Here is a 25,707-nt window from a genome sequence, read left to right on the forward strand (position 1 = left end):
GGTATTAGGTCACACTTAACCCCATCTATAACATCAATGTCTAGTCAGTTTAGTAACTCATTCTGAAACTGACATCTGGACCTGGAATGGATCTACAAGACCACATGATAGAATTACATTTTACTGTGGCCTAGGAGTAGAACTTGAGTTTCCTGGCTTTCCGCTTAGAGTTCTTTTCAGGATCCCACAAAAGAAAATGTGACGCAGACCCTTCCTGAGCTTGCATTGTGGTTGGGGAACAAGACTTACAGAAGACAACTCTATCCTTGGTTGTCAATCCAAATTGTACAAATGCAGTCAAATGTCAAATGCTGTCAACAGTAAGAACTGCGGGACAGACCTCGAGTGTGCACAGCTCCTGTGATTCCTTTTACTTTTCATAGTTGTGGGGAGAAGTCTTTTTTTGTCTTGCCTCATTATTCCACAGGGAGGAACTACCATCAAAATACTCTGCCTGCAGTAGAAGCGAATTATCTGATTGGTGGATGGCAATGATGCATGTTTCTTGATTGGGTAAAAATGAATCTATTTAAAATGGGCAAGGCTGCAAGCATTGGTGATGCATTCTTTTTCCTCTGTGGCAGACCAGTGCAAGGCAGTGATCCTGGAAGAATGCATCTGCTCAGGGGCTTGGTCACCTGCTTCAGACTGCGGGCACAAGACGTTAGCCAGTTCTGCCCTTTGGGCTGTAGGTATAAATCCACATGCTGCAATCAGCTGCCACTGTTACCTCTGTCTGTTAGTTGCTTCAGACGTCCACAGGAGAGGTGAGAAGTATTATTATTTATTGACCTCTTAAAACTCCCAAAATAGAAAGCATACATTTTCTTCTTTATTTCAAATCCAGCAACCATCACGGCTTATCACTGAGTCAAAGGAACTCAACATAAAACTTCTTTATCTATATTTTAATTTGCATTATAAATGCTCAGCAATGATTTAGCAAGATGTACCTTGGTAAAACACCTGACTGCTTTTCCTGGGGCCCTGGGCACTTTGTGACAGGAGTAGAGGTCCTATGGCAGCCTATTTTGCAGCCCTCCCCTTGCTCTGCTTTCTGTCACAGCTGCTGAGGTGCAGTTTCTTATGAATTCAGGCCAGCCCACCTCAGGCCGATGTCCTGTGTTGTTCCATTTTCAACCCCAGAACCCTCTCCCTAGCTGCAAGGCTGCTCACCAACATGCAATCACAGGCTGGAATTGTGGGGAGTCAAGGCCTGCAGGGGCTACCCTCAGGCAGTGAGCCTTTCTTTTGTGTGGACAACTCTGGGAGGCATTGGTAACACTTCTCAAAAGGTTCCAATGGAACTGAACCCCTTTTCACACAGAAGAGATGGGAAAATACAACACACTTGTACTGGCATTTTCTCCTTTCCTGTCTCTGCTCTCTCATTCCTGTTTCTAAGGATCACCTCTCAATTAAACTACTTGTACTCAAATCCTGCCTCTGCCTTTGGGGAGACCCAAACTAAGGCAGTGACTAAAGAGGATATAATCTATGCAGGAGGAGAAGGTTCCTCCTTCCTTGGGCAGACAATACTGTCCCAACCTATCCCAACACACAAGATACTACCACCCCTTGACACACACACGTGTACACACACAGTCATACACAGGTGTGCATATACAGACACACACACACACAGATACAGGGACACAAACACAGAGACCCACAGGTGCACATACACTCAGAGACAGACACATACACAGAGACACACACACACAGACACACAGACACATACACACACAGAGCAGGCTCAGGTCATTGCCTCTGGCCAGGTTTACGTGTCACCACTGAAGAAAGACACCTGAGAAGAAAGAAAGACCATCACTCCATCAACACCACGTCCCTGAGTGCTGGCCTTTTCTCACAGTCTGGGCTTATCCAGCTATAACATTCTTAACTTGTCCTCACTACAATCAAGTAACTGGTTCAAGTGTAAGACACTCTATAACACTGAGAAAATGTCAAGGTCTTAGCTGAGCTGAATTACAAACACAGTTTCAAGTTCCTCTGCTGGCTTGCCTCAGCTTTGAACATTAAACAATACCATCTGACACTCATTGTTATCCTGTCCCCATTTTAGCCAATGGCCTTTTCCTTTGGATCCTGACCCATATTTTTCCTAGACTACTTTCTTCTTCATTCTTTTGTTTGGATTATTGCTATTGAGTTCCCATTGGGGTTTTTGGAGAAATCTGTTTTTTTTACATTTGGGTTCCAGGGCTATTGTTTGAGGCACTGGATGAAACAGTTACTTTGGAAGCGGCTTCCCAGTCTTCCCTGTCTCACCATAGCCACAGCCTAGAATCCTGCTCCATTTTTATCCCCATCATTGGCTCCTTCTCTTCGAGTCCCCATATTTAGGGTCCTGTCGCAGACTGGGTTCCCCAGAAGCATACACTGAGCTTATCATGCAAAAAGTTTTTTTAGGGAATATCCTCAACAACTGGGTGGGGGTGAGGGAATGGAAGCAGAATTAGGCAGAGAGAGAAGACGGGTCGCAGCGCAGACACAACACAGCCCCGCCCCACAGAGTCCGGAGGTTGGGAAGACTCCTGGGAGCCATCCCGAGGTGGGGCAAAAAGCTGGCCTGGAGTGCCGACCAGTCATTGGATGCAGGCTGCTCTGGGAAGAGATCGTGACCTTGGGCGTGGCTGATTAACTCAGTCTAGGCAATTCCTAAAGAGGGCTGACAGCTGCCAACATTCCCAGCAGCTGAGGAAATAAATCCTTCGGCCTCGAATGAGTCGGGGGAGGGGTCTGGGCAGCTCCGCGCATCACTCACAGACTTGCAACCCTCCCTTCCACTCCTCGTTCTCCTGCCGCCACTCGCCAGGATCGCGGCCCTAAGCTCTGTCTAGAACTGCTCAGGTTGAAAAAGCATTAGCAACGTCTCAGAAAACCTATAAAAATTGTGGTACAAGGTAGGCCTATTTTCTAAGAAAACTAAAATAGAAACATAAGATCTTTCTTTTTCTTTTTTCTTTTTGTAAATGAATGCCTATGTTCCAAAATATATTTCTGAACCCTTAGGCATTGTTTTCTAGACACACTACACTTTGTGAAATCTGTAGGGAATGGAAACTTTATTTCAAAAATAAACCTTGAAGCAATTGGAAAACACGGAGGACCTTCCTTTTTAATGGATGCTGAAAGTCAAGCAGGCCCACAGGTACTGTGAACCAAACTTCTTAGGAGTTCAAAATTTGAAAAGATTGTAATAACAGATGTCCGAGAGTACGTCGCAAGATTTTCAGGTAGCTTCAGGAATACTGAGCAGGCTCCCAGTTAGAAACCTATACTTTTTTTTTCTGAATATAAAATACATTCTAAGTTCCTTCAGACGTTATAAAGTCAAGCCCATTTGGAGGAACAAACAACTTAATATTAAGTAACTGTTATGGGTTGAGTTATGTACCCCGCAGCCCCCATAAGATAGGTTGAAGCCCCAGTTCCTCAGGATGGGACTTTTTGGAGATAGGATCTTTCCAGAGGAAGTCTCCAATATGACTGGTGTCCTCATGAAAAGGGGATTTGGGGATATAGAGAAGGACACACATTAGAGGAAAGACAATGGGAAGACATCGGGGGAAGGCCATAAGCCAAGGAGTGCCTGAGGTTCCCAGAAGCTAGGAGAGAGGACACAGAACAGACTCTCCCTCACAGACCTTAGAGGGAACCAACCCTGCTGACAGCTTAGTTTTGGACTTCCAGACTCCAGAACTGTGAGACAATGTATTTTTGTTGTTAAAACCACTCAGTTGGTGATTACTGCAACTCCAGGAAACCAATATTGCCACTCTGACAGCAACTTCTCCATTCAGCTCAGATTGTTATCGTCCATGAAGGCAGCTCAGAAGTCAGATGGGCTTGAACTTGGTTCCATCATTTGGGTAAGTTACGTAATTTCTCGGAGACTGTTTCCGCATATGTAAAATAAGAACATTAATAATACCTACTGTAGAGTTCTTTTGAGTATTAAATGAGCTAAAATAGATAAGATCCTTTCTGGGTGCTTATAAATGCAAGAGCATCGCACATGGCCAGCTGACTATCTTCTAACAGAAATGCTTATAAATCAAGTGGTGGGGAGTCTGATCCTTACAATTTTTATGCCTCTTAGAGATTCAAGTTCAGCATCCCTTCCTCTGTCCATTAGTACCCATTGTAAATATTACTGTTTTTTCTTATCAACTCTCAGCAATCAAAACCTTTAAGTCTTCTGAAACAAAACAATTAATTATCTTTATGTATTGAGGAAATCATAAATAAAAAAGACAACAAATTTGGAACAAGCATGCCACTATTCTTGACATGCCATTATGAATCAGTCTGGAGATACCACAGATTAATTAGCAAATGGGTCACAGTCAAGGAGTCATCCAGTGGGGGACGAGCTTCTAGCCTCTTTTGAGCCAGACATGTACATGGAGCTTTATTATTTTAAATGTATTTTTAAAGCCAGATAATCACCCTTGCTTTGTGTGGCACAGAGTCTTTCAAATAATACCCTAATGTTACAAATCGTCATGCAGATGGTCTTTGGGCTTTTGGTTACATTTGATCATCTGAACTGTTTTCTTTCATTGACAGAGATAAGTAAATACAGGTTAAACCACAGTGAGATACCACTTCACACCTACTAGGATGTCTATGATTAAAAAAAGGAAAACTACAAGCATTGACAAGATTGTGGAGCCTTTGTACGTTGCTAGTGGAAATATAAAGGTGTATTTACATGGAAAATATGTAAATGTTTTCTTCAAAAGTGGTTCAAAAACATTTAACGTAGAATTTCCATATGACCTAGCAATTTCACTCCTCAGTGTATGCCCAAAAGAAGTGAAACAGGGACTCAGATACTTATGCACCCATAGCCACTGCAGCATCATTCACAATAGCCAAAAGGTAGAAACAATCCAACTGTCCATCAACAAATGAATGGGGAAACAAAGTGCTATATATACACACAATGGAATATTATTCAGCCATAAAAATGGAATGAAATTCTGATATGTTACGACATAGCTAAACCTTGAAAACATTATGTTAAGTGAAATAAGGCAGACGCAAGAGGACAAATATGTATGGTCCCCTTATTTGGAATATCTAGAATAGGCAAATGCATAGGCTTAAAAAGTAGATTAGAAGTTACCAGGAGCTGGGAGTAGGATAGAATGGGCATTAATTGCTTAACGGGTACAGAGTTTCTATTTGGGATGATGGAAAATTTAGAAAACAGATATTGGTGATGATTGCACAATTTCATGCATGTAATTAATGCCATTGGATTGTACACTTAAAAATGGGAAATCTTATGTATATTTTTACTACAATAAAAGAAATAAAAACTGATTATATAATCATTCTATTCTTTTCATGTCAACCAGAGGCATGAATACAGGGGCTCTATACACACTGATGATCTCATTTCATCATCACACGATGTTATGAGGTAAGGACCATTGCCTCCATTTGACAAATAAGAAAACGAAAGCTCATGCCCAAATAGCTATTAACTGACAGAGCTGGGATTGGATTCAAGCCATAGTCCTTCCCCAGCGCTAAATAGAAAATACATAAATTTCTCTGCTATCTATGATCTGCCAAGATCGCCCAAACATAAATATTTATTTCTATTTACAGTAGCAGATCCAGGCTAGTGGGGAAGAAGGTTCCTGTGGGCCTCATAAGGAGAATTTCCTGGTTCTGAGGGGAAATTGAGCAGAGTTTTCTCAATTCCAGTTGATTATTTGTAAAGATAAGGTTTGCCTTGAAAGTGCCACTGGAATGTCTCATGTATTTGTGACTTCAGTTGACTGGAAGACATCCAAAGATCCCGAAGTGAGCAAAAGTCACCTGCTGAAGCATGAGAACTGGCTGTTGTGTTGCGGCTGCAGCCTTTCTGCATATGTTTGCAAGGCCTTTTCTTATCCCCACTCCCCATCTGCAGCTTTAGTAGGGAGGGGCTAGAGTAGAGAGGAGAATGAGGTCATTTTTTCAAAAGAGAGTTGCAAAGGGTCTATGAGGAGGAGAATCTACCCTTCCTGGTGAGGCAGACATCCTCGCTGTACCCTTCCATGTCTGGTCCTTTCATTTCTGTCTCTTTCTTGACTGCTCTCTATCTATTGGGCTTTTAAATGTTGGTGATACCCAGGGTTCTGCCCTTTCCACTTCTCTTTTCATATTATACTTTCCCTGTGACCCATCTACAAATATGGCTTCAGCTACCCCTGGTCCATTATAACCTCTGTATTTCCAGCCCTGATGGCTCTTCTGAACTTTGGACCCTTTTATCCACTTCACATCTCCAACAGGATGTCCCCAACCATATTCATCGTCTTCTTCTGAAACCTTCATTTCTGTTGGAATAACAGCATCAACCAACCAGTCACCCAAACCAGAAACTTGGAAACACTCCTAGACTTTTCTCCTCTCTCTTCTTTTCCTTCACCCTCCTTACTTTTTCTCTCCTGTCAATTCTATCTCTTGTATGTTGCCGATCCAGTCTTTCTTCTCCATCCCCACTGTGTTTTGCTTAATTCCTCCTTATCAAAACTGACCAGGACCACTGAAATAGACTGTAAGAAGTAGACTCCTTTCCTCCAGTCTTATTCCCCTGCAACCTGCTCTCCAGGGAGTGATTAAACAAACAAGCAAAACCACATTCGGTCGCATTTTTCTTCTGCCTAAAAGCTTTCAGGGCTAACACTTACTTGCAAGATAAATTTCAAACATCCAGACTTGACATGGCTGACAAGTTCATTCATGTTCTTTACAGCCTTGTCTCAGGCTACTTTTCCATACACACCCTTAGCTGTGGTTATCCTGGCCTACTTAATTACAAAAAATGTGCCATGGCCCATCTTGCTTTTGTGTTTTGGCACATATTGTTTTCTCCACCTGGAATGTCCTTCCATGCTCTCAACCTCCACTTCTCTGCCCAACCTGTATACAGCCTTAGGGACTTAGCTCGAATGTCATCTCCCTGTAGAAGCATGTCCTGACTGCCCTGAGCAGACTTCGGGCCTTCTCCTTCATAGTTTTCCCTTATCAGCATGTGGAGAACTCTACCCTACTCCTTGTTGCGTTGTCTCAATATGGATTTTCTTTCATTGTGTCCTCACTAGCCTAATTCATTATTGTAGGCAGGCAGTGGGTCAAGCACATATTTGTGACATAGAACGAATAAAACATATGTTGAATGAATGTTCCCTTCCTGGAACCTGGAAAATTTTTCCTTCTCAGCCCAAATCATAAGGATAGGTAACCCCTCACAGCCTTGACAATAATTCCTGGAGAGCTCTTTGAGACTCCAAGTTTGGAGAGACAAGACAAATTGGTTGAGACCCGAAAGTCAGAGCATGTTAAGACAGACATTAGAGACATGAAAAGGACAGTAAGGATAATAAACCCGGATTATTCAGTATAGCAGCTTGTCAGGGAAATTGGTGGACATCGCTTGTTTTGTCTTCCAGCAAGGCTTTTCCTTTTTTTTTTTAGTACTAATACCTTTGTAAGTCTTTGGGATACCAACCCAATCCCTGTGGTTCAGATGCGGCTGATCCCCAACTCCCACCTCATTGGTAGTCATGTGACCTAGACCTGTCCAATCAGAACACTCCATTCCCTTCCCCTCAGCCATTGGCTCAGAGGTAGGTACATGATCCAAGCCAGAACAATGATGCTAAACATCAGGAATTTCTCTGGAGCTAAGCCTGCAGTGACTGGTTGCCAGCTTAGTCTCCATATAGGAGAAGACTTGGAATGAACCCCACGCAAAAAGAAGGAGCTCAGAGGCAGAAAAACAAATTACTGATGATAACGTTTGGGTGCCAAATCCAACTTTGCATGAAGCCAAGCTTATTTTACTTAGTTGCTGTTTCTTGTTTTTGTTTTTATCTAGTTACATGATAAAATAAATTTTCCTTTCTGAATAAGGTAATTCAATTTGGGTCTCCACCACTTGCAACCAAAAGAGGCTTTATTAACACTGAAATCAGGGTAATCATCAAATCTAGAGAGAAAGCATGAATACAGAGGACCCTGGTTCTGATAAGATGTGTTTCCTTCCATCCAAGTCATTTCACCCAGTGACCTTCTATGCTTATGGTCATTGAACCTCTGGGCATGTAGCAGAGGAAAGCATACCCTAGAAGGCACTATGAGTCTCAAACTGCTTTAACTATAGCCCACTTACAGGGGACACAGCTATTCCCCATCCCATTCGTACTTGCCAGAAAGTGTGTTTCCAAATTTATTTTGTTGTATATTTATTTTTAAATATGAAGCAAACATGAATGCATTCTTTTTGTAGAACTGAAAATATTATGTAAAATGCAGAAAGTCCCCTGGCTTTTACTTGACCATTCCCCCACGGAAGTAACCCTATATTCAGCTTGTATCCTTCAAACACTATACCTCAGTGTAGATACATATAAAAACAGAGGCTTGTTGTACATGGTAGCTAGGTAGGGGGTGGTGACTGATGATACAGGTTCTACTGACATATGCACTAAGGATAAAATTGCATTGAAAAGTCTCAGCTGCAAAAAACACCTCACTTCTCATTCTATCATCTAACCCTGGGGATAGCTGAAACTGCCCCTTCCTTTAAATTTCTTCTATGTATTTAGGAATCCTCTCTAAAAGGTTGCTATTAAAAAGTTTCATGGGAAGGGGAGTATGACTACACTATAATTTTTCTCATTTTTTTCTCACTCATTTTGTTAAAAAGTATGTCATATATGAACAGGTGCTTAATGTAAAAGATTGAAAAAATACAGGAATGAATACACGTACAAAAGGTGAAAACTGCCCTCACCTCCCAGTCTCACCTTGCCATCTCCCCTCCTCATTATACTGTGTACTTTGCAGTCCTTTTTCTCTGCATTTTCATTATATATGTAAAGCAGGCAATATATTTTAGGAACTTTTCAATGTTACTGTCATAAGATTAAAGAGTTATGAAAAACAGAGAATATGCCTTTAGGTAATGAGATACAAGATGGGCAAGTTTTGAAGGGTGGAGGGGCAGGAAATCTTTGTGCACAAGCCTGAATCGGGAAGATTGGGTCCGTGTGTTGAGAGTTCCTAGGGGGTGAAGCACACTGTGGGCCTGTAAGAAACAATCCTTGCCAACTTCCCAACTTTTCCATCTCTGCTTCTATGGGAGGATGGCTGTGTTAGTGGCAGTCATAAGACTCTCTAATTTTTTCTATTCCAAATTGCGACTTAACGCTCAGTATATATATATTTTTTAATGGAAATGAGCTTATTGAGAAACTACTTTTTTTTCTTTTCTTTTTTTTTTAGGGGAACAGGACTTTATTGGGGAACAGGTGTGTACTTCCAGGACTTGTTTTTTTCCAAGTCAAGTTGTTGTCCTTTCAGTGTTAGTTGTGGAGGACGCAGCTCAGCTCCAGGTCCAGTTGCCGTTGATAGTTGCAGGGGGCACAGCCCACCATCCCTTGCAGAAGTCGAACCAGCAACCTTGTGGTTGAGAGCCCGCACTCCAACCAACTGAGCCATCCAGGAGCTCAGCGGCAGCTCAGCCTAAGGGGCCGTGTTCAATCTTAGTTGCAGGGGGCGCAGCCCACCATCCCTTGCGGGACTCAAGGAATCGAACTGGCAACCTTGTGGTTAAGAGCCTGCATTCCAACCAACTGAGCTATCCTCGAGGCAGCTCAGCTTAAGGTGCCCTGTTCAATCTTAGTTGCAGGGGGTGGAGCCCACCATCCTTTGCAGGACTCCAGGAGTTGAACTGGCAACCTTGTGGTCTTGAGAGCCCACTGGCCCATGCGGGAATCGAACCGGCAGCCTTCAGAGTTAGGAGCACGGAGCTCCAACCGCCTGAGCCACCGGGCTGGCTCTCAGTATATATTTTTTTAAAGCACAATGTTTATCTTTCCTTTTTCAGATAAGTCAAGCTAGATATCTTTTTTTTTTTCCTCCGTATGTGCCAATTTCATAATGTGAGATGGATTTTTGTTGTTTTTTTAAGCGTGTTTTTCCAGGACCCATCAGCTCCAAGTCAAGTAGTTGTTTCAATCTAGTTGTGGAGGGCACAGCTCACAGTGGCCCATGAGGGGATCTAACTGGCAACCTTGTTTTGAGAACACCACGCTCTAACCAACTGAGCTAACCGGCCGCCCTGAGATGGATGGGTTTTGATGAATGATTCCTGTTTTGAATTTTTTTTTCTTAACTGGCAGAAATATCCTGATCCTTTTCTCCCATCTCCTCTCCTCCTTCTTCTCTTTCTTCATTAGTCTTTCCTCTCTCCCAGTATTTAACATTTTTTTGGAGGGGGGATGCATTTTCTTTCCATTTTGGACTTCCATTTAATTTAGCCTCAATATTATGATTTATTATCTAACATGTTAACTATTTTACACCGAGGCTTAGAGAATGCAATTACAGTTCCAAAATATTTGAGCACGTGGACATTTGATGTGATATCCAGATACCACCAGGATGACTGACACTACTGCTTTATTCCTACGGAAGCAACATAGGCCTCGGAGAAAATCACAAGCTTGGACTTAGACAGACGTGTGTGTGTCCGGGTTCTATCACTCACTAGTTTTAGGACCTCAAAGAGGCACCTAACAAAGTTGCAGTAGTTTCTTCTGTAAAACAGGCAAATGCTTCATTGGGGGTATTTATCAGGTTAATACATATGTAAAACATTGATTCAATACACAAGCACTATTTTTCCATCCTAACATTTTGATTTAGAGAATTGTCGATGGAAATTTCACACCATCCATCCAGTTAGCCAGGATATAGGAGAAGAGGGTGATGCAGGCAGACGTCCTGTCCAAAAGAAACACTGGTTGAATTATGCTTCTCTTTTGCTGTGTTTACTCAGAAACCTGAACTTGCCGTACCTAGTACAAGAAGAAAAGGAAGCCCTGAAAATATGATTCCCTCTTTACAAAGACAGGTTGATAGAATATAAGCAGAAAACTTGGTAAGGGTGAATGACTCTGTTTGTTTCCTAAAGATGTAACCGCAATTTCACAATAGTAACAAGCTACCTTTCTGAGCTTCAGTGAATTTCATTTTGAAGCCCTCCTTTTATTTTCCCGTTTGTATATCAGGAAGTTTGATACACTAGTCTAAATACACACATTCTGACTCATTTTACTTGTAAAAATAGGAATGGGCTCTGACTTCAAGCACCACTAGATTTGGAGTTTCTCACGCTCCTGTCTTTCCTGGGCTCCCCTCTGGGCTCGTCCTGTGTTGTCCTGATGTCTTCTAAGAGAGAGTTGATCTGAACTCAGTAAACTTTAGGTTTAGAGGATCCTAACACAGCCTGTTTCTCAAGATACAGCCATAAAATGTCCATGATGGACTCTGATTGGTCCTCCCTAGATTATGTGACTGCCCTTGATCCAATACCTGTGGCTATAGAGATAGGCTATTCTGATGGGTAGGTTGGGTCCTGTACTCACTTCTGTGGCTAGAGTGGACAAGGTTTGATGGCCAGCAGTTCTGCCAGAAATACACAGAATGAGGAGAGGACCTTTCCCAAATGGAAGGGATGGCTTTTAATAGGAAAAGTGGGGGAAGGGTTGCTGGGAAGACAATGCAACAGGTATCCATGCTAGATATAATTTTTCGTAAATGAACCTTTAGCTAGAATTTTATTGTGATTGTGTAGCTAAAAATAGAGCTTCGAAAATGTATATATCAAGTTCTTTATTCCCTATGAGAGTATGTTTGTCACATCATTAATTCTAGTAAACATCCTAAAGTATTGATGGAAACTATTATTTTTCAGAGTAGCTTTAATAGTGGTAATAAAAAAGGGCTATATTGGGATATCTTACCAAAGCAACAAAGTCTCACTAATTGTCCATTTGTGGTTTACTTCTTTCTGCCCTTGCTGAAAGCAGCTGATTAAAAAGTAGATAGAGGCAAATTTGTGATTTTATAGTTAAAACCAATGTGTGGTGGATTGCTTTGGTTTTCTTGAATTAACACCACTGGTATAAAATGAGGTTGGAAAGTGTATTCTGATTTTGTGAGTACTCGCTGGCATCACTCAGGACCCTGAGGGGTGGGAGTGGGGAAGTTTGTCCTTAACATGGTTAGGGGCCATTATTGGAGAAACTTGGTTCTTTAAAACATTTACACACATTATTTTTCTTTGCTTTGCTTCCTTCCTTTCCCTTCTTCCTTCCTTCCTTCCTTCCTTCCTTCCTTCCTTCCTTCCTTCCTTCCTTCCTTCCTTCCTTCCTTCCTTTCTTCCTTCAGCTCAGAGGGTGGCAGGAGCTTCTGCTTTTGGATAAGTAGCAAACAACCACAATAACCTTCAGGCCTATCCTTCCATCCCCTTTACCCCAGCTTTTCCTCCATCTGTGGGAAGCTCCATCATGTCCCTGTTCAGGATGCCAGGGCACTGAAAATGAGAGATTCTCTGTTTGTTCTCTGTGCCAGTTGTTTTCTTTCCGTGCCTGGCTCTCATCTAAGTTACAAGTATGTCTACTTCTGGCAGTAGACAAACTGACAATAATGTTGAATCAGTGCTTCTCAAACTTTTAATGTGCACAGGAATCGTATCTTGTTAAAATGTGGATTCTTATTCAGTAGATCTGGGAATGGCCTGAGAGTCTGCGTTTCCAACAAACTCCCATGTGAAGCAGACGCTGGCCAATGAAAACACATTTTAAGTAGCAAGATACTAAAGTCACCGGTAGGTGTTCCCCAGCCCTAATTAAAGCTGTTTCATACCCATGTGAGATAAAGCAGGGACTCTCACTAGACTTTTAGTTAATTCTTCGATACTTCCACAATTTATACTATGAGAAATACACGCTAAGCAAGGTGTGATGACATAATAAATACTAGAGTGTTGTGGTTTAGAAATTACATAGAAAGTATATGAAACAGCTAACATACAATGTTTTAATATTTGTGTATGGATCCTACAAATGTTCACAAAATCACTAGGGAATCAGTATAAACAGGAATAAACTAGCAACGTATAAATAAACAATCTTCACATGTAGTTTATTTTTTTAAAAAAAGGATGTTATGACATGGCCTTACTTCATTAAAAATTTCTGGACTAAAAACTGTCTTTATGTAGTAAGAAGAATACAAATGATATAGATTTTCAATAGTCAAGATGTGAAGGAGCGAAAGAGAAAAATTAAAATGATTTCTCTGCTTTGACATTGACCATAATTCTCAATTCTGTTCACCTGGTGCTTCTATCTTTAAGAGAGTGGAAAGAGAAGAAGAAAGAAAAGAAGAGAAGAGAGGCGAGAAAGAAGAGAAGATGGTACATAGGAGGGTGAATATTTCAGATTGATTTGTACCTTCTCAAAAGTTTAGTAGTAAACTTAACAAGCACAGGTCCTGAGGTAGATGTCACTGTGTTTTGCACACCAGCATTCTTTCCCCATCTCTGAGGTAAGTTTACTTAAAGTTCTTCCTCACTTGAAGCCTACATACTGCCTACCATTGTGGACCTCATTCGCAGCTCTGGAGATGGGCCCTGATGAACTTGATCCAGAATATTTTTTCTCCCTGCACACAAGGCCTGGTTTTGAGGTAATGATAGCAGATTAATGCCAACACAGCCAACACAATGCCCGATGTTCCCCAGGATTCCTGAAAAACATAGCCATTCTTTCTTGGGCTTGATTTAGTGATTTGAGGAAGGTTAGCTTACAGCTGGGATAGCCATGGACGAAGTCAACCCAAGAAGGAAGACAACCCCAGTGAGGCCAAAAATCTGAGGACTTTGCTGACACGTGTCTAAATAAAGCTGCATCAGAAGAAGCAAACTCTACAGCTATGGTTTCAATTACGTGACTGGATAACTGCCTTTATTTAAATCAGCTTGAGCAGGGTTTTCTGTTTCAGTGTAAATGAAAATGATCTTAATTGGGTGGGATATTCTTGGAAGTGCATGAATATCATTCTTCTTTGTATCTCTTCACCCACTGAGCTCAATATGATGCTTTTATACAAGGTAGGTGCTCACTAATGAATGATACAGTGGAAGGCTCTTTGGGTTGGAAGTTGAGACCTGAGTGTCCAATCCTAGTTTTTGTGATAAGGAATGAGTGACTATGTACAAGTCTCTTACCTGTTTGGACCCATGTTCTCATTTGAGATACGAAAGTACTGGATAAGTTTGCATGTTCTGGGCTGGTATGATGCCAGTTCTCACCAGCACGGCAATACTAGTAGTTGTTGACATCCTGTGTCAGTTTCAACAGGTATAAGAACCAATTCTGTTTGGCCAGTGCTTTTGCTGTGCTGGTTACATATTATAAATGTCCCTCCTCTCCAATTTATTCAACAAACACTTATTGAGTGCCTGCTGTGCATCAGACATCGACTTCGTGAAACCCTGGGATACAGTGGGGTAGTGAAACAGACATGGTCTGTTGTTTTCATGCATCCTACAGCCCAGAGGTGGGCTGATCAATACAGTAGCCACCAGCCATGTGTGGCTGTTGATCGCTTGAAAGGTGGCTGGTCCAAATTGAGATGAAGTAAGTATAAAAGAAACGCTAGCTTTAAAAAAGTATCCCAACAAAGTATCTCATTAATAATTTTTATATTGATTACAAGTTGAAATGATAACATTTGAGATATATTGAGTTTACATAAAATATATTACTAAAATATGACTAACTTGGCTTGCTTTCTTTGTACTTTTTTAATGTGGCTACCAGAAAATTAAAAAATACGTGTGGCTCCTGTTATATCGCCAATAGATGGCGCTAGTCTAGAGCAGGGGACCAGGAATTCTCAAATTTTAATGTGTCCATGAATCACCGGCAAAATCGTGTTAAAATGCAGATCTGGTTCAAGTAGTTCTGGGGTGGGGCCTGAGATTCTGCATTTCTTATAAGCTCCCAGGTGGTGCCGAGGCTGCTGTTCCAAGGAACACACTTTGAGTAGACTAGAAGGGTCTAGCAGACTTATGAAATAATAAATGTAGATAGATGTATATGAAAAAAAAAAGGAATGAATTCATTGTAGAAAGAATGTTATAATAAGATAAACTAAAGGTATCAAAGAAGAAATAACTGAAGTAAGTGTAGTTTGAGGTTTGTCTCTCAGTCAAACTTTTAAGAAACACTTTGATATCATGTGAGAGATTTAAATGCCCTGCAAGTCCCAACATTGGTGTATGCACCCCTCTAAACTTACGCATGCATGCATGTACAGTGCTCAATGGTTGAATTCAACAAATGTGTCTTGAGCTGACTTGGTGCAGGCATTGCATCTACCAGCACATTGGGCAGACCCGAGGGAATAACAAGATGAAGACACGCTGCTTCTTTTCAAACTGCTCATCATGGAGTTAGAAAAGAAGATAACAACAACTGACTCGATACAGCACAGGACGAGCTAAGCACAGAGTGGTGCCATCCGGTGATTCAGTTTCATTTCACCTTTCCACTAATACCACGTTTCGCCAAAAATAAGCCCTAGCCGGACAATCAGCTCTAACGCGTCTTTTGGAACAAAAATTAATATGATACCGTCTTATTTTACTGTAAGACTAGGTCTTTGTAATATAATAATAATATAATGTAATGTAATGTAATGTAATGTAATAATATAATATATAATATATAATATAATATAATATAATATAATATAATATAATATAATACCGGATCTTATATTAATTTTTGCTCCAAAAGACTCATTAGAGCTGATTGTCCAGTTAGGTCTTATTTTGGGGGAAACACGGTAAATGCACTCTGATTTCCCTGTGGGAAATCTACACCTGCCTCCCCAACACATTTCCTCAGTGATTTTGGGGTGTGGACTGCTGAACTCTACCCTAGCATCCCAGGGTGGAGCCAGTGAGTCACGTCTGGATAGACAGAACATATGTAGTGTCCTGAGCACACAGATTGGGCAAAGAGAGACACTAAATGCCTCAAGAGAAAATGAGATTTCTGGGGAGACTCTGGGTTTCCATTGGGATTGGAGTCTGCAAGGGCCTCTAGCCATCTTGTTGCGCTGGAGGGAGGGTGGGGGGGTTTCAGGATGAAGCAAATCCTGACATCAAGAAAGCCGACCTATGCAATGGAGAGTCAAACTGCTCTTTCTGGTCTGATCGAGCCTTTATCAAGCTATCCCTGAAGGCAGACATACTCCCTTTAATTCTGTAAGCCAGTAAATTCTGTTTGCTTAAGCAAGTTGAACTTGCATTTTCTATTCCTTGTAACCTAAAGAGACGTAACTAAAAAACCAATAGCATGAACAAACAGAGAATGGGACAAATAGTTCTTCATGAGAGCTTCTCAGAGCACTTGACATTTGAATGAAATGCCTTAAATGACAATGCGAGATCTAATGGTCCTTTAGATGATAGGACTGTGTTCCTCGTTATATTTATGGATTCTGCAAATTGGGCAGGATTCCTAAAAATGCCAGGTCAAGTCCACGTGATACAAGAATATGTTCCTAGTCTCTGGGAGAGGCTCTCTACAGCTGGAGGATGATTTTCCTGCAAAAAGTATTAGCCAGTTCCTCATTAGGACTTAGATATCTGTCACCCCTCAGAGTTGTCTTTACTGACCTCCCTTGGCAAAAATTGTCTCTCTTCTTCCTTTCTTCCAATTATCCCATTTACATGCCTGAAGAGCACTTTTGACTCTGTATCTTGTTTACTATATTTATTTATTTATTGATTTCATAATGATCTTGTCTTTGAATATAAGCTCCTTGAGGGTCAGGATCTTTTTTGCCTTGGTAAGTGCAATTTTTGCAGCATCTAGGTAGCACAGTATTTATCATCTGGTGGCACGTAAATATTTGTGGAATTAATGCTCAATTGCTTAGAACATTGAATCCAGGCATGGCTTCCAAAATTTGTAATGATGTACAGAAACTACAAGTCCAGAGAAAAAGAAACAACAAAGATGAGAAAAAGAAACAACAAAGTTCAGTAAGGAACTCTGAAAGGAATTAAAACAGATGGTTCTCTAGAAGAGAAGGCTCAGAGATGATTTATTTCACAATTATAATAAGGCTTTTTATCAGGAAAATGTGGAACGGTTGTTGTCTATTTGTCACAAACTTCTAAATCAATGGGATAAACAGACAGAAGCACTTTCATTGGTCCTAAGAACATGGGCATCGTTACATTAAAGGCAAGAATTTCAGTGCCCAGTGCATTGTGGGTTCCATCAGCTGCCTCACTTTTATCGAGGGGGCAGAGACTGTTGGTTGTTTACCCAATAACTATTGCCGCCTTCGTGGTTAGTCACAGAACTGTGATTTTAGTTAACCTGGCAATGTGTGCTTCTAGGAAATTTCTGTCCCAACCTACGTCGTAAGTGATGACATTCCAGAGGACGAGATGTAAGGTGAGATGTAATGTGGAAAAAAACATTCCAAAATTCTTTTTATTGCCTTAAAGGAATTACTGGGAGTTATATGCCTTATATTTTCTTCCTTCTGGATGCCTGGAATGTGGATGGGATGCACGAAGCTCTATCAGCTATTTTATGACCTTGAGTAAGGAAGTCATCCATGAAGAAGCCACACACCGAGAATGGCAGAGCAGAGAGAAGCATCTTGGGTCCCTGGTGGTTTTGTGGAGTTGCTGTACTATCCCTGAAGTGCCTGTTCCATACTCATTTTATGTGGAATAAAAACCTTTGTATGTTTCAGCCACTATTATATTGCATTCTCAGTTCCATGCAGCCATACTTAATTCTGACACATTTAGGTTATCTCTTTTTAATGAAATATATCAAATCTCTATTCCAGAATATCTTTAAACAATAATAGAAAGCCAACTATTCTGAAGGGTTTGATATAACTGCCTGAATTCAGAGATCTTTACAGCTATAAGATGGAAAGGAGATTCATATGAATTAATAAATTACAGAGGTTTAATAAAGATAACATAAAAGGCTGTCTATGCTGAGACTCATACATAGACCACCAACCAAACAAGCCTAACAATGGATTTAAAAAGACATTTAGACATATAAGAATATGTCGTTAAAAAATGTTTTCTGACTTAACTGGAAATTATCATTAATCAAAATGAACCAGGAATGAAAAAGTATGTGTTGTTACTTTAAAAAACTAATTAATTTTAGGCTATTTTAATGTAATTCTGGTGGGTAAGGGCTGGGAATAGATTATTTCAATACATTTTATAATTGTCGGGTATTCTGTTTTGTCCTCCAAATGATGAAGAAGGGAGAAGAACAATGAACATGATTAAACGGATAGAAAACAGGTCATTTGGAAAAGAGTTAAAAAATATATTTTGTAAGAGCATTTGAGATCTTGCTCCCCAGCATATGTCATCAGTTTGGCTCAGATAAACTCTTATAAAAATTCTAAAATATATATATATATTGTCTAGCCTGGTAAAAAATAAGTAAAAAGGGACTTTGAAGTATTTCATGAATATGAAGGGTTATTAAAAGGAGGCTGGTAGGTTCTTAACTACTAAAGTGGAACAAAATCAAATTACTTTAAATTGAAGAAGGCACATAGTGATAGTGTTTATGCAATCCAGTGTCATTAGAGATATTGAGATCGAGGCTGTCGATCCCTAGAGGTCTTTATAAAGTCTAAAGAGGATGTGAGGGTACCCACTGTAATGCCTCACCCCACGATCTACCATGAGTTTCCTTCCTGAAGATAACACCTGTGTTGCAAAGGACTTTCTGCAAAGACAGGACCACAGGATTTGGCCACACAACCTTTTAAAATTCTCCTGATTCTTTCTTTGAAATTCAGTAACTGGAAAATTCCCTGAAATATACTCCAGTATTTTTTTCTTTAAACAAAAAGCTAAGTGGCAGAGACTGTTGATTGCCCACCTGTATCAGATGCTGTTGGTGCCTTGTACATATCCCCTTGGCATTTCGGTGTCTAGTAGATGCTGATGGCACCTGTAAATCTGCATTTCAGGGCTATCTCTCTACCACTGTGCAGGGCAGTGATTTGTCCTTACCGGGGCTGATATGTAACTGGGTATGAGTTTGCCATTTTTGCCCATTGAGCCTTGCCGGCTCCACAATCCCAAGGCTCACAGAGTTGGATTTGCCATCATGGAATCTTGCATAAAACTGGTGTTCCACCAAGGGACCCATTTTATGGCAGAGGAGAAACAATGTGTATGTGACTATGGGATCCATGGGTCCTATCATATACTTCATCACAGATAAGTGCTGCCAGATGGAACTCCTAAAGGTCTCTTTAAAGGCCAGCAAAGGAGCCAGCTTGATGATCACTCTTTTGGGGTGGGGTCCTGTCCTTCAAAATGTGGCAAAGGAACCAAAACCTTGGAACCAAAGGTGAAATGATGCTATGTTCCCAGTTGCTAGAATACTCAATCCCAGCCCTACTAGATGATCTATAATTGAGCTAAGTTTATTAGGGTCATTTCCTTTGCTAGTGTTTGGTAGGGGAAGTGAGCTGAGTGCATCTTAGAAAGATGTAGCTCCTCAATAAATACATACTTACATGTAGGAGAAGCCATCTTTTCCTTGTGGCTTTGGATATATTGTGTAAAGATAATGCTTGCAGCAGTTGCAGCCATCTTGTAACCATGAAGGGAGAGAACATGAACACTGAGAATGGCAGAGTGAAGACATAGAAGAATCTGATTCCTTGATAACATCAGTGAGTCTTTGAAGCAACTCTGGAATTGCTTTCCTCTGGACATTTTAAGGGAGATAACAGATGGTTGTATTGTTTAAGCCACTTTTAGTCAGAGATGGGCACTTTTGGATGATATTCATGGCAGACACTGCTGATCAGGCCCTCCCACATTTATTCTTTTCCATGACTGTTTCTGTATTGATGGTGACTACTTTCCATTGGAGAAGCCCAAAATACTGAGCCTTTCTCCCTTGCAGTTAGGATATGAACATGTGGCCCAATTCTGTCCAGTGGGACTTGAGAAGCAGTCTGGTGTGAGCCTTCTGAGAAAAGGTTTCATCCTTAATAAGAAGTGGTGTTTAGGAAATATGCCCCAGTTCTTTGGCCAGATGCTGTTGTGTTTCCATGTGACACTTGAAGCTGTGGCTGCTCTCTGCGACTCTCAATTGCCTGAGGATGAAGACAAAGATGCTAATGTTAGTAGAAGTTAGAAAATGTAGGAGGAGGAGGAGGGGTGGGAAGGGGTCCATGGAGCCTACAGAAAAAGCTCATAAATAGCTTTGATTAACCTCCTCCAGCCACGAACCTGTTTTTACAACAACAGATGACCCAGAGGTGGTCTGGAGCAAGATAATGATCTGAGTCAACAGACCTCCACTCATCTTAGGAGGTCACATCCTCCCATGGAAGAGCATGCACCCACTTTTCCCATCAAATCAACATGAAACTCCCTCACCCCACACAGCAAACTGTAAGTCCTTAGGTCTCTCTCTCTCTCTCTCTCTCTCTCTCTCTCTCTCTCTCTCACCTCGGCTGGGCCCGGTCTCTTTCCTGAGAATGCATCTCTAATACTGGGAGCCTATGCCTCTCTCTCCTACCGTGTTTCCCCGAAAATAAGACCAGGTCTTATATTAATTTTTGCTCCAAAAGATGCATTAGGGTTTATAGTCAGGGGATGTCATCCTGAAAAATGATGCTAGGGCTTATTTTCTGGTTAGGTCTTATTTTCGGGGAAACCTCCACTAGGTCCATTATTTTCCCTTAGAACGTATCACTAATAAACCCTGCTTGCATATTAATCAGCTTGCTCACCTTTGATTTTTTCAGTGTCAGCAAGAACTGACAGAATGAAAGACGCTAAAAGCTCAGGTCCTCAGTGACATGGCAGAGTCCCTAATCCATCTTGGACTTGCCCTGCTTCTTGTATTATCTTCATGTGAGGTCAATAAATGTCATAGTTTAAGTTGGTTTTTGTTGAATGTTCTGCTCCTTGCAGCCAGAGCCATCTTAACTCAAACATAGTATCATTTGCCACCTTAGCTCTCTCTGCTTCCAACCCCCAGTCCACCAGAAATGAAAGAACAAAAAAGTTTCTGTTAAACTTTTAAATAACAGCTCCTCCTGGTTGTGTATTATAATGGTTATGGAAAATGCTAGCAGTAATTTGCTATACAGTAACAGACTATTTCTTCGACCCTTAACAGGAAACAGATCATTAGGTATTCATGAGAATTACAAAGGCACTTCGACTCAGTGCTTCTGAAATAACAAAACTATACAAGGAACTACTGGATATTTTCATTTAGTTGGCCATTACAGTTTCTGAATTGAATTTTTCTAAAAAGAAGGAAAATGTAGCCAGATTCCAGAACTCTCGAAAGCTCTAAGTAAAAATAAAAATACACTGAAACCCTTTCTAAAAGAAAAGCAACTATGCATGTGTTATTTTATTTAAAAAACAAAACATCTAGAATCTAAACATACTACATTTCTGTTTAGCCTAAGCAAACAAGATGAGAATTTAGAATTTTAATTCCAAGGAATATTTTCTTTAAAAAATGTCATATATATGTATATGTTTATGTGTATATATGTATTAATATATATACACCCACCATATTTTATACTATAGAAAAAGATAATGAAGAAAAAAGAAAGAAAGAATGAAAGATGATAAGATGTTGCTGGAATTCTACTTGTCTGCTTTATGCTTATTGATGGAAAAATAAGATTCAATAAGATTTTGTCCCTTGGTAATTACTTATTTTTCTAGAGGCTTTTCCTAGTTTTGGAATTACCACTTTTTTTTTTTTTTTTTTGGAACTACCACTTTTAAAATATACTTCCCTCTGCAGGTAGAAAGGTAGTAAGCTGTGAAGATAAGAAATTCTGCATTCCATTTATCTTCAGGGTGTATCCTTTGATAGCGTTTAGATTAGCAAGCATCGCATTTTGTTGTGGAAGAACAGGTTGCCTAAGTCGGGTATCCATTCTTTTGCGAAGCTAAATTGGCTTGGGACCCAAGATGAGTGAGCTTGGTTTGCTCTGTGTATCATCACTCCACCTAGTTCAAGTTCAGGCGGCTTCCCTGACTGCGATTCTCCAGGAAAATGAGCCCCTGAAGCCTTAGGCTGGCTCATGACTGTCAACTTTCACCTACTTAACAAAGTTTGCATCTCAGCGAGAATTACTATTCAAGTAACTACTATTTCTAGCTCCTTCATTACGGTACCTACAACCAAAACCGAAACCCTCCAGATTTATTTTATTTCCTGTGGTATCAAACCTGATTTAATGTTATAACTTTATTCATAGGCCAACTAAATATGTTGAATTAAAAAAAAAAAAAGCCCAATCCTACTACTACTACGATAATGAAGGTCTTTTTTTTCTTACAGTGCACTGTAATTGTCGTTTTAGTCTTTTGTGTTTTGGTTTCTGTTTTTATGCTTGTGGGGAGGCAATCTACCCGTCCTCGGTATCTTTTTTCCTTTCCATAGTGTCTAAAATGAGATCCAATGGCAAACTCTTTAAAATAAAGAAACACTTTTAGATTTATCAGAACGTCCCAAAACAATAATTTGGAGTAAACCTTATCCTTTGAACACAAGTGTCAATCTTGCATAAATAGTGAGTGAATTTGGGGAGGACGGGTTATTTGCTGGGTCAGGTGAAGACAAAAAAGGAGAAATAATAAAGGAATATGCTTTGAATTTTTGAGCCCCTCTCTCTCCTGGAATTTCCACAAATCATTTTGACAAAATGACAGAAATTTGTGCCAGAACGGAATAACGAATGCAGTTAAGAATGAAAATAATACATATTATTTTAGGATCTAGATTAAGACTTATACATTACAGCCATAACTGTGTTTGCAGTTCTTTTTTGGAGGGTTGATCTGTTTCCCCTGGAGAGACGGCCCTTCTTCAGACCCTGCTGGACCTGACTCCTCTGCCCACGAGCTGCCTCAGTGCCCGGCTCCCCTTCTCCTGCGGCCGCGGACCTGTCCCTCCCGGCGGAACCCGTCCCCGCCCCGCGCCGGCTGCGGCTAGGTCCCCTCCGCCGCGGCTGAGGCCGAATGACCCATAGTAACCCCGCTCCGCCCCCGGCCGCCTGCGCCGCGCTCCCCGGCTGGAATTCCATAGGCCCAGCCCCGCACGCGCCACCGCCCGCGGGCCAATGGGCGGCGTCCTCTCTGCATATGCAACGAGCGCCGGCCTGGGGAGCGAGTCCCGGGCGGTTCGGCTCAACAGACGCTGGTGTGCCGGCGCCGGGAGGTGTGCTGTAGTTGTCGCCGCGGCCGGGGCTGGGACGAGGCGGCGGCGGCGGCGGCAGACGGGGCAGCAGACGGTGGACCCCTCGCAGTGCGGCCGCGGCGGCTGCGTCAGAGTCTCCAGGAGGCGGCGCGGGTCGTGAATGCTCTGGGGTGCAGCCAGGCCTGCGTGGGCCCGAGGCCGCAGGAACCGGGGCCCCGGCGTCGCGGTGAGTGCGGCGCCCGTTGTGGGAGCGGCGGGGGCCGGTTGGCGGCGCGGCCTCCGCGTGCTGCCAGCCTGGGCCGGAGATGTGCTCCGGCTTGGGGGAGGGACGCGGCCGTCCTGGGAGCCCCGGGTCCCCGACGTGGCCACCGAGCCCGGCTCCGGGGGTGTGTGCGCAGGCGGCCGCGGGGTTTCGGGCCGGCCCCGCGGCATGGGGAGAACCTGCCAGGCAGGGTGGGAGGCGCCGCGGTGGGGTCCGGGAAGCGGGTGACGTGGGGCCTCGGCCGAACGGCCCACGTGAGCTGGGGGAACCGCAGCGGGAGACGCCGCGCTATCCGGGGGAGGAAGGATGCACGGGGTCTCCTGGCGCTTTGGGGGCGGGGTGGGGGCCTGGCAACTTCGATTAGATCGGCTCTGACACGATCCCTGGGAGGAAACAACCCTGCGATTTCGGAAAACCTTGCTGGAGTGGCCCGCGGGCGTGTCTTGATGCGGAGGAGAAGAAATAGGGTGTGTGAGAGGGGTCAACCTTGGTATTTATTTTAGCCACGACCTGTGGTGGTGGGACTGCGATTAAGGCTGAATTTTGGGGGTTGAGAGTTGAAGGTTCACTTTTCCCCAGGTGCGTTTAAATCATATACCAGTAATAGATTGTGCAGCACGGAGGGCGCGCTTACTGCCCGCAGTCCTGTGGGGTAGGTATTCTCAGGCCCGTTTCGTAGATGAGGAACCCGAGGGGCGGAGGCATTGAATTGGTTTGTCCAGTCTGGTTTTAAAACATGTGCCCTCAGCTACTAAATATATGGCCCTAAAAAATACAAAGGGTAGAACGACATCTTTAAAATGATATGGAAGCTAGAGAGGGAATAGGCCTCTTGAAAGTGATTACAGATGAATAAAGTGACAAATCGCTGACATTTATTGAGGCTTTAATACATGCCAGGCACTGTACTAAGAGCTTTATACATGGTATCTTTACACTGTTAACAAACCTCTAGGGCGGTGGTGGTTCCCATTTTACAGCTGGAGAAACTGCAGTCTGGAGAAACCTCAGGAAAAGCCTGGAGTCAGAGTGGCCTGTTTAAAAACCCGGAGCTCTCACCTCTAACCACTGTATTATGCTGCCTCTCCTTGGTGGCCGGCTGAATAGTTGCCACAGTGGATTTTTGTTTGGGTGGCCAGGAGAACTGTGGTTTGATGATACCATCTTTCATGATCAGTACAACCGTCTTTGTTTTCCCCAGTTTAGTTCCGAGAGTTGAAGGGTGCTGTTGAGCTGCTCCTGAAAGCATATTAGGTTATAACTGGGAAGAGGTGAGCCATGGGAGTCTGTTGCACAGACTTTATTCTTCTATTTTCTGTCATTTTCCTGTGCACTCCTCACCCTTAGGGATGAGTAAGCCTTCTGTAGTCACTCTGGCATTTTCTCTTTAGACTTTTCCTGGTTTCTCCCTTTTACGAAAAGGGTTGGTTCTGTAGAATGACAGTGTTGTTCAGTGTAGGGCTTGCATATTCCTGTAATGCTTAAATTTTCCCCTCAAAATGAACTGTTGGGAAGCAAAAATCTTTATGTGAGATTTGGACTTGAAGATGGGATTTGGATGTTTTCAGGAAAGCCAGGCCAAAAAAGGTGACAGGTTTTTCTAACTTTAGATAAGCAGCATGGTAATTATCTATAGTATCCAGTGTTGTTTACACTTTACAGAGTGATTTAAGATTTTCACTTCTTAGGAGATGAAAATGATGACGTGATTTGGGAAATACAAACTGTTGAATAATAGGTGAATATTTCAGTTGAACATGTATTCAGCTGATACAGGAATTCATTGCAGTACATTTATGGAAGGCCACCTGCATTGAAAGCACTGTACTGGGTCTGCCATGTGGAATAAACAAAAAGATGAACTTGAGAAAGTCCTTATTTTGAAGAGTTCAATTTAATGACTATCAGTACTCAGATTTAAGTGTTTTTGCCCCCCTCTTTTTTCAAAGTACTATCAATGTTAGCCCATTTAATCCTCATAAGAACCTAATATCATGAGCAGAAAAATAGAGATTTAGAGGTACAATTGCCAGATATGGTGATTAGTAGTAGACGGGATGGGAGGAGATGTTAAGTGATTACTAGTTTACCATTTTGGATTCCTCAATGTAGAGGTGATGGCTGAAACCATGGGCCTGGGTGAGATTGCTTATGGAGGTACTGGAGTAAGAACTGGAGGAAGCCTGGCATGGAGCAGGGGAGAGGAAGCTGAGCTTGCAAAGGAGATGGGAGGAGTGGCCAGGGAAGTGAGAGGACAACCAGCAGCAGGTGTCCTTGCAG

General features: G+C 42.1%; 2 protein-coding genes and 1 long non-coding RNA gene across 4 annotated transcripts in view; 2 read left to right on the forward strand and 1 right to left on the reverse strand.

The window, feature by feature from the left end:
• Nucleotides 1-2,137: 2,137 nt before the first annotated feature.
• On the forward strand, nt 2,138-15,508 carry LOC148754910 (uncharacterized). The gene is made up of 4 exons (XR_016019793.1): nt 2,138-3,175; nt 3,828-3,896; nt 5,394-5,458; nt 13,241-15,508. It is a non-coding gene; the product is annotated as an uncharacterized LOC148754910 (long non-coding RNA).
• Nucleotides 15,509-16,758: 1,250 nt separating this feature from the next.
• LOC148754911 (uncharacterized) lies at nt 16,759-24,676 on the reverse strand. The gene is made up of 3 exons (XM_088794370.1): nt 24,494-24,676; nt 22,768-23,715; nt 16,759-20,079 (listed from the first exon to the last, which is right to left on the reverse strand). The coding sequence occupies exons 1-3, from the start codon at nt 24,674-24,676 to the stop codon at nt 19,972-19,974; spliced, it is 1,239 nt and encodes a 412-aa protein (XP_088650496.1). The 3' UTR covers nt 16,759-19,971.
• Nucleotides 23,163-25,707, forward strand: part of ACSL3 (acyl-CoA synthetase long chain family member 3) — a 67,256-nt gene continuing 64,711 nt past the window's right edge. For both annotated transcript variants that reach the window (XM_019753683.3, XM_019753684.3), the window contains exon 1: nt 23,163-23,391. The gene's annotated coding sequence lies outside the window, so the exon portion shown is untranslated. The remainder of the gene's footprint in view (nt 23,392-25,707) is intronic.

Source organism: Rhinolophus sinicus, chromosome 17, assembly GCF_057876585.1.
Source record: "Rhinolophus sinicus isolate RSI-liver-muscle chromosome 17, RSI-T2T, whole genome shotgun sequence".
Taxonomy (NCBI): Eukaryota; Metazoa; Chordata; class Mammalia; order Chiroptera; family Rhinolophidae; genus Rhinolophus; species Rhinolophus sinicus.

Bases quoted from the DNA above. Each gene is read 5' to 3' on its own strand.
- LOC148754911 (XM_088794370.1), bottom strand. From the start codon at position 24,676: ATGCTTTCAGGAGCAGCTCAACAGCACCCTTCAACTCTCGGAACTAAA. The intron at 23,716-24,493 runs GTTAGAGGTGAG...TCCCCCGGATAG, and splicing joins AGAGGCAGCATAATACAGTG to CGCGGCGTCTCCCGCTGCGG. The intron at 20,080-22,767 runs GTAATGTATAAG...CTTCATCCTCAG, and splicing joins CTGCAAACACAGTTATGGCT to GCAATTGAGAGTCGCAGAGA.